At 35.7% G+C, this 16,298-nt stretch overlaps 1 protein-coding gene across 1 annotated transcript; it reads left to right on the forward strand.

Moving 5' to 3' along the window:
* Positions 1 to 1,809: 1,809 nt before the first annotated feature.
* Positions 1,810 to 15,997, forward strand: LOC120284013 (ADP-ribosylation factor GTPase-activating protein AGD2-like). Its single transcript, XM_039290840.1, has 5 exons — positions 1,810 to 1,937; positions 2,724 to 2,814; positions 5,672 to 6,123; positions 6,675 to 6,817; positions 15,470 to 15,997. Exons 1-4 carry the CDS (start codon positions 1,810 to 1,812, stop codon positions 6,781 to 6,783), a joined length of 780 nt encoding a protein of 259 aa, XP_039146774.1. The 3' UTR covers positions 6,784 to 6,817; positions 15,470 to 15,997.
* The last annotated feature ends 301 nt before the right edge of the window (positions 15,998 to 16,298 follow it).

The raw sequence follows: 16,298 nt of genomic DNA on the forward strand, positions 1-16,298 counted from the left end.
GCTTATGTCTATGACTATGACTATTCCTTAAACATTTTAATGGGATTCAATTATTTGTTTGGTTAAGGGTTCTGTGCGTCTGCTGGTGTATTCACATTCTATTTCATTTTTCTTTCCCTGAGTTTTTAGGATTTGAGCACACAACCATTTCTTTAAAAGGTGTGTTTCTCACACTGCTGCAAGTTGATTGATGATGCTTTAAGAATTGGGTCTCTCTTGTAGTAGAAGAGTGGGTGAAGAACATGGGTGTGGCAATGCATAAATTATGCAGCTTTCAGGTCGACCAATATTTTTGTCTTAATAGTTCCATAGCTTCTCTTTAAACAATCTTGAATACAACAATAGCTTTTGTCATAGATTGCGTTAGTAACTTGCTTGGTTGTATTATATGGTTCAATAGAAAAAAAGGCATTATGGCCCTTATGCATGTCATTGGTGTAAACGCCTAAATGTAGTTCTCCCCATCCTCCTTTCAAATTCATTCTGGATTACAAACTTTCTGAGTTTGACAAAGTGCTTGTATAGCAACCTATACGAAGAAAGTCATTTTATAATGTGGGAAGGCTAGGTCTAGTAGGCAGATTTTTTATGAAAAGCTGTAGGGAAGGAAGATGAATAAGGGGTACCTTTTGAATAGGCATTGGTTATAACTCCAATCTTTCTATACAATTTACATGCGTATAGGACTACAACTATACAAATCCCATAAAATTGTTTCACAACTAATAATGTAACTATTTAAAACATCAAATAAATAAATACATAAATAAGCCCTTCATGCTGTTAAGATGTCAAGATTGTCAACTAAAACTAAAAATTGGTGAGCAGAATTCAAGCAATGTCCTGCTCATTAACCATTTTGGTTGATATAAATTCCTCTTTGTACACAATCTTTTTTGTGTAAAGCATAATTAATCTCCAAGAAATACTAAAGCTTCCAGTGATTAGGATATCTGGTTGTTGTCTTACTCACTGAAAGTGGTTGCATGAAATACCACTTAAAATGGCTATAAATAACCAAAAACAAGTTGACTGTTTGAACATGGTTTACTTTAAAATTAGAGGGGACACGCACTGGAACAGTTGAATCAAATGCTAATACATGTGCGAAGAAAATACGCTTACTGCTATGGAAAATATCGTGAACATGATTAAATTGAGATTGCTAAAAGTTGCTGGACATTTGTAACTATTTATGTTGCCTTCCTAGCAATCAGTTCCCTATTTTTCTGTGTTTTGACTCTGCAAAGTGAGTTTCATAAAAATGGATCTTAACCTTGTGATCCAAATCAATGCTTTGTTTAGTGATTCTGAGTTGGACATAGAACTTGAGAGTTGAGAAGCCTTTACAATGGGAATGAACTGACGTTGGAAGCATTGTCAACTTGATTTACCATCGTGAAGTTGATGCTGAACTCTTGGTAAATCCAACTTCCAAGGGGAGTGAGCTTTATAAAAATTTATTTGTACAGGGTGGGTTATGAGAATCATCTTAATTTGATAAGTTTTGCTTTGGCCATTTTTTTCTGGGAATAAAAATTTATTTGAACTTGTTGCAGTGCTTGTGGCTGCTCCTGGATTGCATATTTCTTTTGGTTTCATTACCATTTATTATTAAGGTCCCTTGAATCAATATGGATTTCATTTGTGTGATATGAATGTAGTGAGTCATACTTTTGACATAGTTTTTCTCATTTTGCTTTCTAACTTGTCACTTTTAATCTTCAATGGATTGCTGTCTGAGTGGCCTTTACTTGATGCTTAATTCAGTTATTTATGGCCCAAACCCCACTTAATCTGCACTATGATATGCAGGTGCGGTCTTTGACACTAGATGTCAAAGTTTGGGAGCCAACAATTTTGGATTTATTTCGTGCTTTGGGCAATACATACTGTAACTCTGTGTGGGAAGAACTACTGCTCCTTCAAGATGAAAGGTAAAATTTTAGAAGTAGGCAAAAGTTATTTATAATAAAGTGTATTATATAATGCAAAATTAACAAAGAAGGTAGTGAATGCTATATTTGCTGACTGGACTGTAGATCAAATCATGAGTATACTGCAGCTTTCTAGAAATTGGATTGCTAGAGATTCAAGGCAATTGAATGTGGCTTTCTAATGCAATTTTTTCCCTGTTTGACTAATATTTTGTCTGTATCGACATGCATATTCTTTTCTATAATAAGAGCTATACACAGGTTCAATCTGCAGACTTCAGCCCTTCAATGCTGCCTGAATTAAAGTTGTCAGGCTGAGCCTTAAATTAGGCCCTTCCCCACTTTTTGAGAGCAGAAATCCTGTTGGTCAAGCTCATTGTTTAAAACTTTCAATGCTCTTTTTAATTGCTGCTGCAAAATTTTCATAAAACAGAACTAGTTTATTGAGCATTTTATAACCATTTGTATTGCTATGATATGTGTATTTTGTAATTTTATTAGGATATCATAGCCACCATCTTTGCTGAATACTCCAAAACAAGTTAAATAGCCTCAATGCCAGTTAGGCCTTGCTTATGAGTAATTAGAATTTTAATATTTTAACTGATTTATCATGAAGCGAAAATATGTGTAAAACATTTTTACCAAGTCATGAAAATTTTATTGATATTTTATTGCAAAAGATACTAAACTAGAAATTTTTTTTTTTTGCTTAAGCTATTCTTTTGCTTGTCAATAAATATATTTCCATATTATGTTTCAATCAAATTTAATTGAACCATGCAGTATGGATGATTTGAATATAGTCATGGTGCCCATAAAAAAGCCAAGCCCTAAGGATCCTTTGTCTGAAAAGGAGAGGTACATCCAGTCCAAGGTGCAGTTCTCTCTCTCTCTCTCTCCTTGATATGCCATACCTATCTTGATGGGAAAATGATATGAATTGCATTTTTTTTCCTTTCCAGGTTTTCTGAATTATGAACTATTATCAATTCTTCTTCTTCTTGGTTATGAAGTGATTATTATTTTTTTCTCTATTGAATATTTTTGAATTAATAAGCTACAAATTATGTAGTTGGAGTTCCCAATAGTTTCAATGTGAAGTATTTGAGGGACTTTTATTTTGCTTTTCTGCATATGGATATTAGATTGAATCCCAGGTACAAGTCATGAACCACATGGAGCCATTTGTGCTTGTGAATCTTAAGGACAGTTTCGAAGTGTCTAAACATTCTGCTAAATTTATGCTTTGTGATTCTACTAAATGGTAATGAAATCATTATCCTTAAGTACCAAATTTAAATGAGTATTTCTTTCTTTGTTACCCTTGGTGCAGTGTAAGGTCTATTCCAATATTCCATTGATAGTAAAAAGGTCTGTTATTAATGGTTTGGCTGCTTTTCATTCACTCTTGAATGGCCAATCCTAAACTGTCTCACACCAAATGATCTGTTGATTGGTTTTATCTGTATCAAATTTGAACATCTGTAGATCTCAGATACAAAAACTATTTTTGTAACGAAAGGTGGAACCCATAAGTGCTGTTCTCTCACAGCCTTTGGCACATTTTCAAAGCAGGAAAATTGCTGTCTGAACTGCCAGAAATTAATGCGTGGCATACTCTACCTATTTATAAGGTCGTTATACAGACTAGCACACCTAAAACCTTAGATTTGTAAGGTTGCCATTGCACATTTTTTTGCTTTCTCAGAGTGCTCTACTGCTCTCCCATCTCATGCCTTTGATGTCTCTCTGGTAAGCCTAGTTAAGTCAGTGAGGCTCTACTTGCGTAATACAAAGTCTTATGTAACATATGCTTTAATGAACATCTATGTCTAAATATAACAAAACGATGCCTATAAAAGGAGAGTACATATGGACAAGGATAAAAAACTGGCCTCTTGGATAATAAATGCTTGGTATGCTTGTGTAATAAAAACATTTAATTGTTTATTCGATATAAAACACCTTGTTGCTTATGGTTGTTTTGGAGAAAAAGTACCTTGGCTCTTTTTATTTTTTATTTTTATTTTTTTGGGAGAATGACTTATTGATATATTGTTAAGCATAATAATCCTCCGCTTCTTAAATATAATAGAGTTGGGCTTTATGTATCTTAGTTTCACCACCTAATAACATTAACCAGTTGAACCAAGCTTATCTTACATAGTTACATATTCAAGTTAGCATCCTACTGATAGCTCTTGGTTTATTTCTACTGTCTTTCCACCCTGACCAAATAATTCTCCTGTTTGTATGTTCCATCTACTTTAGTTAAACCTTTAGCTGTATGGCTTATCATTTGTTAAGAGTGACACAGCCCCACACTAGGTGAATATAAGAACATGTACCTGTGGTTGCAGTATGTGTCAGTCTCAACAGTTGCTAGCTTAAGTTTCGGGTGGACCGATCCCAACTAACAAGCATGATGTCACGGATGGCTACAGTTGCCTTTGAAATTCAATTATCTTCACTTGTTCTACACACATGGTTTGACCCTTTAAATCCCAAACTTTGAGATCGGATCTGTTATTAAAATTTTCAAATATTCAACAATTAACTGTAAAATGTTTCATCGAGCTTTTTACCCTTACAAATATCTTTATAGATATACTCATAGTATCCAACCTTCATGCTTTTGCCAGTTTGTTTAGATTCTGTATCTTTCCAGTGATGAAGGCCATCTTTTTCCCATCAATATTTTGCAGAACATTAGAAGGCAGTCCCTTATTGCTATGCCGTACAACTGCCCATAGTCCACTAAATTGTCAGAGAAATTTGTTAAGCTTCAGGCAGTAAAAGTTGTCACTTTAAAAAGATGGACACATCAAGCATTGGATTATTCACTGTAGAAGTACTTTTACTTGGAAAACATATTGGGGGTAATTATAACCAAATTATTTGTTAGAATTTTTCTGACAATGCTTACTAAAACCAATTTAATGCTCAATGTCTATGGAAAATGGTTCTTTTTCTTTATGATCTTAGAATTCCCCTGATAAAATCGTTTTGAAAATGAGGCAAAGACTTGGATTTAGTAGGAGTTAATTAATAAAAGGGAGGGATACTAATTGCTGTTGTTTGATTCAAAATTGCATTTGGGAGTTATTCTTGGATTTATTTGCTCTTGAATCTGATAGACACATTATTCTTATAATATGGTTTGTGTTGCTGTGAAAGCCAAAATCATATAAAGTTAAAATTGAAATAATTTTTACCGCGTTACAAGGACTTTTATGTGTTTTTTTTAACTCAATCCTGTTGTAGTGCAGAAAGTAGTGAGTCTTTTTAAGGCAACTGGTTATATAAGCATCTGCATAGATAACTTTGCCAACCATATTTTTCTTTCACCCCTTCTTAAAGCTGTAGTGCATAAATGCCAGTATTATGTTTGTTTCCAGCCTACTCACAACAGTCTAGGCAGTATGTATCATAAAGACCGTCAGATACAATTGTTGTCTGCTACAACTTTAGGCAGTGGACCACACATTGATGCCTCATTAAATAACACAAAGGTGTCATATTCATCGATGTAAATGGTTTTTTTTCTAAAATAAAATTCTGAACTTTTCCCCAAGTCATGGCACTTTGGCAGTCATTTGCTGCAAATTGCATGTTGTTGTAGCTTTAGTTGTAATCCGTTCTGTATAATTTTCTTGCATCATTTTTAATTTTTTGTAGTTATATTACAGATGTTCAAATAATTGATGTTATGTTAATTTTTCTTGTGCCAGTATGTAGAAAAACATCTGATTATCAAGGAAACTGTGCAACCTGATCTGCCTATGCACACTGTCCGTATTTGGGAAGCAGTCAAAAATAATGATGTGCAAACTGCTTATCGCCTGCTTGTAGCATTAGATGCAAATCCTAACACTCTATATGATGAGGTTCATAATGATGATCATCACACTGTTGATGAACAGCAGTCTAACAGTGGATTTCCTGACAGAAAACAGTTTGATCCAGCGAATTGTGAGAAAATTCTGGGTTCAGGTGAACCTGGAGATTGCTTACAAGGCTGTAGCCTCCTACATTTAGCATGTCATATGGGTGATCCTGTGATGCTTGAGCTGCTGCTGCAGTTTGGTGCTGACATAAATTTACAGGATTTCCATGGAAGGACTCCCCTTCACCATTGTGTCTTAAAGAGGAATGATGCCCTGGCTAAGTACTTAATAAGGAGGTGAAATTTTTTTTCTATTAAGTATTACTGATTGTCTTGCAGTCATTATGTGTTTTCAGTCATTAGTTTGAAACTTTATTCATAGTTGGTTTCCCTTTCAGAAATAACTTACATGCCTTGATTTGCTCATATTGAGAGCCTGTTTTATTTGCTAGCTTGAGTTTTGAAATTTTCAATCAGTCATACCATGTTTTGTTATGCATTTTATTGTGTGGAATATATGAAACTTGGAGAGAAAATATGGTGTGACCAAAGCTCATAAAAAATGTTTTAAAGTTGGCATAGTAACATATCTGAACATAGCATCCCATTGTATTGTTGTCGGTTCTCATGCACAACATGAGAAAATTTATAAGTTGGCAATTGTGTTTTAAATAATGTAGACTATCTGGAGATCAATGTGCATCCTATTTTCTAGTTTTGGTGAAATACATGGAGTGTCTAAGTTATTTGGAAGGAGGATGTGCTTCAGTTAAAAATGTTGTGAAATTGAGTGGAATTTGTTATGATTGCATTCTGGACTTTGATAACTAATTTGATTTACTTTTCAGAGGTGCACACACTTCTATAAGTGACTGTGGCGGCCTTACTGCATTGGAGAGAGCAATGGAGTTAGGAGCAATAACAGATGAGGAACTTTTTATACTGCTATCATCATGATGGAAGGTTTCTACAATCTACTACAGGCCTGTTGGTAAGGTTTTGTAGCTTTTTCTTATTGTCGTAGTCTTCTTATAGGAAACTCTTTTGTCATCTGTTCATTATGTTTTTTTTTTCCCTTTTCTTCTATTGTCAGCACTTAATGGGAGCTCTTTTCTTAGGCCTTCATTTCATCCTTGAACATTTTTTATTGTCCCGACTCCCAAGTCTATTCTTTTTGCTTTGTCTCTCAAAATAGGTTCAGGGGCCAGCATTTGTTTGCCTTATTTGGGAGTAATCTGGGTTTATCTGAGGATCTCTAGCTTTTAAATTTTCCAGACTACATGAATGATTATGTGCTTATTGTTATCTTTCTACATTATGTATGTTATATTCATCTGTGAGAAAGATCAAAATGAATTAGATTGATTATGTGCCCTCATATATATAGAAAAGCACGAGTACATAATAGGAATAGGAATACAAAAGGAAAAAGCGATAATTAGAAAATACAAAAATGTATAATTAGAAAATGATCAAACAGAGAAAATATGATATTCTTAACACTCCCCTTCAAGCTGGTGTATACATATCACGCATACTTAGCTTGGAACAAGTTCTAGTCGGTGACTGGGAAGAACCTTTGTGAAAACATTTGCCAATTGATCCTTATAGGCTATGTAAGATGGAGATATTCTTTCCGAAATTACTGCATCTCTAATAAAATGACAGTCAACCTCGATGTGTTTTGTCTGCTCATGAAAGGCAGGATTATTTGCGATAAGTGTTGCTGTCTTATTATCACAATACATCAAGTGAGAGAGTAAAGATGCCAAAGTCCTAAAGTATGGATATCAGTTAGAGCAACTCACACGTGGTGTTGCACAACTGCAAGCGCACGGTTTTGCCAAGTAGTAAATAAGTTATCGATTCCACGAGGACCAAGCGCTATTACTAATCTATTGCAACAATAGGCTATGTAGGCAATTAAAAGATGGGAGAATAAAAACAACAAAGTAGCAGAAAGTACACAAATGAGGAATACAGAGATGCAGGGGCGTGGACTAGGATTTAGATTTGGATGAACTTAGGTTTGGGAACTCACCACAAAGGGCAATGAATGATGTGTTTGGATCTAAACTTGGTTTGGGTAGATTATTTGAAGGGTAATAATCCTCAACTACTTGTCACTCTCTTTCAAGAGATAATAAGTTGATCTTGATTAGGCCATCTCCTACTTTCGTGGTAGATGAACCTTTTCAAAACCCTAATAAAATCAAGGTTTAAAAAGGCGAAAGGCGTACTTGAGGCGTTTTGCTCTTATGAGGCGAGGCGTAAGCCTCGAGGCGATCCGAGGCGTAAGCCTCAACAAAAACTTGAAAAATATAAATGATAATTCATAATATAGACTAAATAATCATAACTTGTAGATAATGAATAAAGAATAATGGTTAATGTATATTAATTATTAGTGTTAAATTAATATTTAAATTATAAACATATTAAATATTTTTATAATTTTTACTATCATCTTTGATATATTATTAATATATATATTATATAATTAATTTTTTTTTTAAAATAATCTAATTAATGGATAATGATTTGATGATTATAATTTATAAGTTTGTAAAAACCCTAGCCTCCATCGTCCATTGATAATGATAATGATAATGATTGATATTATTTAAATTATAAATATTTTTAATAATTTTTATTAACATTTTGATATATTATTATATAATTAATTTTTATTTTTAAATAATCTCAACCGTTGAATCGTTGATAATGGTTTGATTTGTAAACCCTAGCCCACGTCGCCACCATCATCATCCGCTCAAAGACGTGCCCGCTCAAAGACGCCCCCGTCGCCACCATCATCACCCGCTCAAAGACGCGCCCGCTCAAAGACGCCCCCGCTCAAAGACGCCAGGCTCGCAACCTCAGTGCCTGCATCCTCTCCGACCTCCGCAACAACCGTCCCCTTTGGCCCTTAGTTCTTAGCCATTTTTTGTTGCTTCTTGAGGGGCGTACGCCTCTTGAGCCTCGAGGCGACGAGCCTCGAGGCGGAGCGCCTCACCCGGTTGAGGCGTAAGCTTCGCCACCGGCCATGGAAGCGTATGCCTCGAGACAGGCCGTCACCGCCTCGCCTTGAGGCGCGCCTCGAGGCGTACGCCTCAATCGCCTTTTTAAACCATGAATAAAATCAATGATTATATGATGAACCCTCAAGAATTACCTTTCAGTAAGTTCAGGGTAACTTAAGAGGTTCCAAGACCGTGACTAACCTTTCAGTTAACCTTGATCTCTAAGATAAAGCAACCAAGACTTTCACACTCACAAGCTATGCTTACTTGAATCAAAAGTCAACTCAAAGAAATCTACCTTTAAGCACAAAAGATCTATACAAAAGTAACAATACATCAAACAATCACTACTTTAGGCTAATCTTAAACCCAAGGAGAAGTCTTACATTTCCATGTTTCAATTACGAAGGAATATCGGAAGAATAAAAGTTATGCAAAAACACAGCACAATTGGGCTTGGAAGTTGTCCACAAAGATCTGGTCTTTAGTCCTCCAGTCCTCTTCTCCTTTTTCAGCCCCTTTTTAGAGTCTTGAGAAGGTCCTTTTCCCACTCTCCAGCCGCCATCCTTCTATTCCTTCTCTTTTTTTCCTCTCGCAAAACCCTTCTTGATGCCTTTTTATAGCCAGTGACAGGAATTGGGCCCCAGTTAACTTTACAGACCACAGATGAGTGGTGTGCCTTAGAGAAGTTGGTCCTTAGTCTACAGAGTTTCTTGGTTAGCTCCAGCCTTCTACAAACAAAATAACTAAAAGGAGTAGTTTGTACAAGAAAGGAAGGGGAAATTTTTACAAAGGCTAAGAAAATGCATGATTAATGATGGATCACTAGCTAAATGCATGGTGATAATAACACAATTTTTATGTACAACACGTGGTATGGGGCACTGCTCTATATTCTGATTTAGCACTGCTCATGAAAGACAGGATTATTTGCGATAAGTGTTGTGTCTTATTATCACAATACATCAGGTGAGAGAGTAAGGATGCCAAAGGCCTAAAGTATGGATATCACTTAGAGCAACTTGCACGTGGTATGGAGCATTGCTCTATATTCTGATTTAGCACTGGATCGGGGGACCAAATTTTTTTTTTTTGCTACATCAAGTAACCAAATTATCACCAACAAAGGTACAAGACTAGTTGTAGAACTGTGATTCTCATGAGCTATGGTATAATCAGCATTTGAACAACCCATACATGAAAATGCCCATGATGTTGGAAATGAAGCCCCTTGCAAAAGGGAGGGCTTTAAATGTCTGAGAACCTATTTCTGAAAGTATGACAAACACCAACCCAATGGGCCTCTCTAGGCTGATGCATAAATTGATTGAAGTTACCAACTACAAGAGAAATATTAGGTCTAATGCCGGTGAGATAAAGCAATTTGCTCAATAATGAGTAACATCTTGTAGTTATGGATAGTTACAATCACAAAGTGGCACCATAGGATCTAACGAAATAGCCCAGGCTTGCATTAATCATACTAGTATCACGAGGTAGATCTAGGACATACTTTCTTTGGAAAAGAATAAGACCTCCATTAGTATGGTTTACTTCTATCCCAAAAAAGTAATGGACAGTTCAAGATCCTGGGTAACAAACTGAGAATCCTGAAAAGTTTTGGTTGTAATGATGCCATCTTGGTTATTTCCAATCAACAAAATATCATCCACATAAACAGAGAATTATCAAACCAGTGGAATGATGCTAAATAAAAACTGAGTCATCAGAAGAGAAACGAGTAAACACAATGAATTGCCTTACTAAACCATTCAAACCATGCCCGTGGACTCTGTTTCAATCCATATATTGCTTTATGGAGTTTGCAAAACTCGGTACATTCCCTTTGAATAATGAAACCAGGAGACTGTTTCATATACACTTCTTCCTGAAAATTACCATAGAGACACATTTTTTATATCAAGTTGGTACACCTATTAACTGTAGTTAACTGCAATTGACAGTGAAATATGCACGGAACTTAGACAAGTCACTAGAGAAAAAGTTTCAAAATAATCAACATCATAGGTTTGTGTAAAGCCTTTGGCCACTAAGCAAGCTTGTAACAGTCAACAGAGTCATCTGGCAGGTATTTGAGGGTAAACAACACCCATCGACACCCCACAACTGCTGCACCTGGGGATTGGTCAACGAATTCCCATGTCCTTTTGGATTGCAAGGTGGCATTTCCTTTTCCAATGCAGCCTTCTAAGAAGGATGTTGTAAAGCCTTGACATGTCTTCTAAGATTTGCTAACTATCAAGAGAAAAAGAATTATTGAGCAAAAACGGATTAATGATCAAAGGACATAACATTAGATAAAGCATACTTTGCACAAAATTGATGAGTTTTCCGAAGAGTGATAGGAACGTCTAAATCAAAAGAAGTAAGATATGATACTTGAGGCTTGCCTTCAATTGATGAAGCAGGATTAGTAGGAAGAATGAGATGCTCTAGCGTAGTGAGTGGTTCCTTAGTTGGGAGGGGTTTAGAAAATGTTCCTTGTGCTTAATAAATACAAATACGTAATGGTGGCGGAGGTGGTGATGTGGGGGTAGGTGAGAAGAGGAGGCCAGCGCAATATTACAAAAACTACAATTTAATGTGATCGATTAGTAAATTTTTTTGGGGTAGAAAACCTTCTGCCTTGGGTATTACAAAGAATCTTTCTTACACAACAATTGGAGGTTTTTTTTTGTCATTTTATTTTTGTAAGTTTTTTCCTCTGCTATTGGAATATCTTATGCCCAACCTCCAACCTCCCATGGGAATATAGAAAGCCATTAATTATAGGAATAATGTATTCCTGGGAGTAATTTTATAAATTTCATAGCAAAGATGAGAATAACATATTCCCTGATTTGTATTCCCAAGAATCTTAGATTAATCTCCATGCCAAAAGAGCCAACTTGTCCACCGGGAAAAGGTGTACAAAGCAAACACCACCAAAATCCTCAGGAGGTACACAAACAAGATCTTTTAAGAACAAGATGGAGTATGGAACTTTCTCCCCAAGCATGGATGACGAGACTATTTATAAGAGCTATAGTTAAGACAACATCACACCATTAAGATAACGTGGCATTCACTTGTAACATGATGGTGCAAGCTACATTCAATAGATGATGTAATTTTCATTTAACAACCCCAGTTTGCTGTGAGGTTTTAACCCACGAGGTTTGATGTAATATATCAAGTGATTGAAAGAAGGCAGACAAATAATTATTCACAAACTCAATGCCATTGTCACTTCAGAACACTTGGATAAAAGCAGAAAATTGAGTTTTTATATTTTGAAAGAAATTCTTGATTAGAACGAGAGTTGCAGAGTTTTCTTTCATCATATAGACCAAAGAAACCCAAGAACAATCATCAACCAAATTTAGAAAATACCAAAAATCCTTGACACTTTTAATTTGACATGGTCCCCATAAATCATGATGAAGGGGGTAGACTCCCTTTTAATTATTCTGGATGAAAGCGATGACTTGTGGTGCTTGCCTAGTTGACAGGCCTCACACTTAAAAGAACTCAATATGAGACAAGTCAAGAAACTGACGTTGCAGTACTGTGACACTAGGATGACCCAGCTGAAGATGCTACTATAAAGGGCAATAATATTGCGTATGGTCTGTGAAGGAAGGGTAAGATAATAGGGCCCATCTCACTCAAAGCCTTTACCAAGATGCTTCATTGTTTGAAGAACCTGGAGAACAAAGACTTGTAAAAAATTGCTCAGCAGTTCAAAGTTTTTATTGTTTGACTTATAGAAAGAAAGTTGAGAGCAAACTTAGGTGCATGTAAGACATTAGTAAGAGACAGAATCAGTAAAAGATACACTTCAAAGACCAACAATGGGGATGAAGAACAATCAACAACACGTACATTAAAGGGTTTAGATAAAAATTGCAGTGACTCAAAAACAGAGGCATTGCCAATGATGTGAGAGGAAGCACCAGAATTTGTAATCCATTCAGAAGCATGAGAATTAGTGGAATGGGCATGGTTACCTGATGCACAACCGATGCTCCAATAGAAGATATAGTATGAAATAGGCTAGAGTTTATCTCTTGTGACTAAACTCGAAGTCGATCATACTACTCTCTAGAATTAGTGACCTAGTTGCTTGCATGATCATCTAAGTTTGAAAAGTTTGGTTTACTCTAGGAGGATGTTGGCTAGTAGGATATCTATGCTTAAGAAACACCGATCTAAATTGTGATTCGTTCTATGTCAATTTTCACAGAACAGACCTCCACAATCTTGTCCACTTCTAGGAGCAGAATTTTGCTGTCCTCTCTCCCCCTGCCTGAGGATCCCCCACATCCACGACCTCTAGTTGTTACCATATCAAACATGTCTACTTAATTCAAATGCTTAAAATCTCTAGTTGAGCATGCATATATCTGTGCTGGTGTAGAAATAATGACCTAGTTATTTGCATGATTATCTAAGTTCGGGAAGTTTGGTTTACTCTAGGAGGATGTTGGCTGGTAGGATATCTATGCTTAATAAACACCAATCTGAATTGTGATGCGTCCTATGACAATTTTCATAGAACGGACCTCCACGATCTCGTTAGCTTCTAGGAACAGAATTTTGCCATCCTCTCCTCCGCCTAAGGAACCCCCACCCCCCACATCCGCTTCTAGGAGCAGAATTTTGTTGCCATAGCAGACATATCTACTTAAAACACATGCTCGAAATCTCCAGTCGAGTCAGGTGTGCATATATTTGTGCTGGTGTAGAAATCTTTTCTAGAGTCATCAATTGATCCTTTGTGGCATGTTACTCGTGTCCAAGAGTAGAAAGAATTTGAATATACAAGATAACCTCTCACTGTTTCATCATCTCAGCCACATCTGGAATAGGATGATAGGTATCCTGCTCATCCCATATATTTTTTAGGAATCCGTAACACTCAGCTAGTGAGTTTTCTTCTTGAATGTGTGAATCTTATTGATAACCTTGTAAAGTGTTGCAATGTTGCTCTTATGTGAAAGAATTTCATGAAGCATGTCCCACGTCTTCAATGCCAAAGAATGAGACAACTTGTTTGGCGATGGATTCCTTAATGCTATTTAATATACATGTGGCTAACAAATAATTATCTGCATCCCAGTCTTCCAACTTCACAGTCGAAACTTCCTTTCGGAGAATATATTTCATCTTATACGATCCCATGAAGCGTTCAAACGAATTGGCCCATAAAAGAAAGTACTATCAATCTCAATCAGAGTACCCTGCATTTGAGAAGTGGTGCTTGTGATGACGATTTTCTCCACAAAGTTACCATGAGAAGTAGCTGTCAATGAGGATAAAGAATTAGCCAGCATTGACTCAAAAGAATGATAAACAAGTGCCTCAAATTATCCTGTTGGTCACACAAGCAGCAAAGAAGAAGAAAGTCATTAGGGAAGAAGCTCGGCGCAAGCCAGCCTCTGGGGGTACAGCGGCGAGCCTCTATCGGTTGCTTGATGCCTGGCAGTGGCCCCTGGGCTTAGTGGTAGCCCCTCTTGGCGACGAGTGTCTGGTGGCAGTCCTTAGGGCAAAAAATAGGTGAAAAAGAAATAAGGAGAAGAAGAAAGGATGTTGGATATATCAGGCACAAAGAACTTAGGATTTAACCTGCTCTGGTACCATGTGTGAAAGGAAAAAATTGAATTGTATTGATTGTGTGCCCTTCCTTATATATAAAAAGCACAAGAGTACATAATAGGAATAGAAATACAAATGGGAAAACCATAATTAGCAACGTAACTAGGAAAGGATCAGATAGAAAGAAAATATTCTATTCTTAACAACATCTATTCCAGATTTACTTGCAAATTTCTTTTGCGAACTAAGATAAATCTAGATACCAACTTTAAGAGATAGTTTGAGCTTTTGGGTAAGATCAAGTTTGGATAACATGACATCAAAGCTTGGTTTTTTCAGTATGGTTGTAACTTAGTTAATTTAAAATAAATTAGCATGTACTAGGGACGTATAAGTGTAACTAATAGTCTCAATTATGTGTTCAATTTAACCCAAAAAGTTTAAGTTTTTATGTTTAATCAAGTCTAGATTTTTTTAGTTTGCATATAACATGGTGTCATAACTTAATTTGTTTAGTTTGTTTGCAATATAGCTAATTAAAAAGTAGATTAGTGCATATGAAAATAGGCATATTAGAGTAACTAATAGCCCCATATTGTTTAATTTGGTAAATATGAATTTGAATATATATGCCCGAGTCTCTTATCTGATGAGCTGAAGCTGCTAGGTTGAATCGGGCCCAAGTAATATGTTTGGTTTGCTTCTTCCGTGCATAATTTATAATTTTCTTGTAAATTTTACAAATATTTTTTTTAATTAATGCATAAAGAGTAAATTTTGTTATCTATGCTAACATCCACAATTACCCCAAAAAAATTCAATAGTGATTATGTTAAATTTGTGTAGGTCCATGCCACCCTTGCTCATTGACAACCCTAAAAAATATGTGAACCATGTAAGTGTGATTTTCTCGATTTGCCTCTGCAATGTAAGAATGTTCTTGATTATCTAAGCAAGCACTTACCTTGTTCTTTTATACGATTACATTCAGCTTGAAGCTTATATGTTCTTTTATGGTTCAGGGACCAGAGTAAAGTATGCACGGAAGTCCCAAGGATTATCTTTGAAGATGTGGCCATTTGTCATTGGCGAAACATATGATGATTATTCCTGCAGTTTGTATCCTTTCACATATTTGAAGCTATCATCATTACTATTAGCTCAGATAATGAGCCGGTTAGACATATACATCACTGAATTTAAGTTTATAATCTTCCTGATTTGGCTATGTACTATTTTCATGCATACTCGAAGTGATTGATGATGCTGCATTGGAAATCAGATGCCACCATTGTTGTTGATCAGCTCTTTGTGCCTTTCTCAATGACTAGCTCTTGTGTGGTAAATGACATCGACCGAAGATGGACAGAAAATTTAGTGTTTTAAGTGACTAATTGAGTGTGTAATTTGTGTTCAATGCCAGAATCTCACCATCATGCAAATGTATTTTCAGCTTAAAATTGGGGAGGATATTGCATTATTGCCTGAGGGTGCTATTTTTCTAGAATGTTATTTTCTAAATTACTTTTTACTGAAGTACTTTTTCGACAGAAGAATGGCGGTTTTACTTTTGGAGTTGTATGGAACGCTTGGATGCAAAATAATCCATAAATAATATTTTAGAATTAAAGATAAGCTGAAGAGTGGGTAGGGAGGGACTTGTAACAGATGAGTATATATATATATATATATTGAAGGGTTTCGATCTACAAGGATAACCTATGCACTTTTTTTAAATTTTGTTTTAATGGTTTTTGTCATAAAAACATGTTGGCTTATTTATTTATTTGACATTTTTTTTTGACAAATATGTTACTGGTAACAAATGTTTTTTTTTTTTTGTAATATTAT

Source organism: Dioscorea cayenensis, chromosome 19 (genome assembly GCF_009730915.1).
Source record: "Dioscorea cayenensis subsp. rotundata cultivar TDr96_F1 chromosome 19, TDr96_F1_v2_PseudoChromosome.rev07_lg8_w22 25.fasta, whole genome shotgun sequence".
Taxonomy (NCBI): domain Eukaryota; kingdom Viridiplantae; phylum Streptophyta; class Magnoliopsida; order Dioscoreales; family Dioscoreaceae; genus Dioscorea; species Dioscorea cayenensis.

What these genes read in the sequence shown, in the direction of transcription:
- LOC120284013 (XM_039290840.1), top strand. Translation starts at nt 1,810, where the DNA reads ATGCAGGTGCGGTCTTTGACACTAGATGTCAAAGTTTGGGAGCCAACA. An exon ending in CTGCTCCTTCAAGATGAAAG is followed by an intron (nt 1,938 to 2,723) that starts GTAAAATTTTAG and finishes TGAACCATGCAG; the next exon opens with TATGGATGATTTGAATATAG. An exon ending in GCTAAGTACTTAATAAGGAG is followed by an intron (nt 6,124 to 6,674) that starts GTGAAATTTTTT and finishes TTTACTTTTCAG; the next exon opens with AGGTGCACACACTTCTATAA.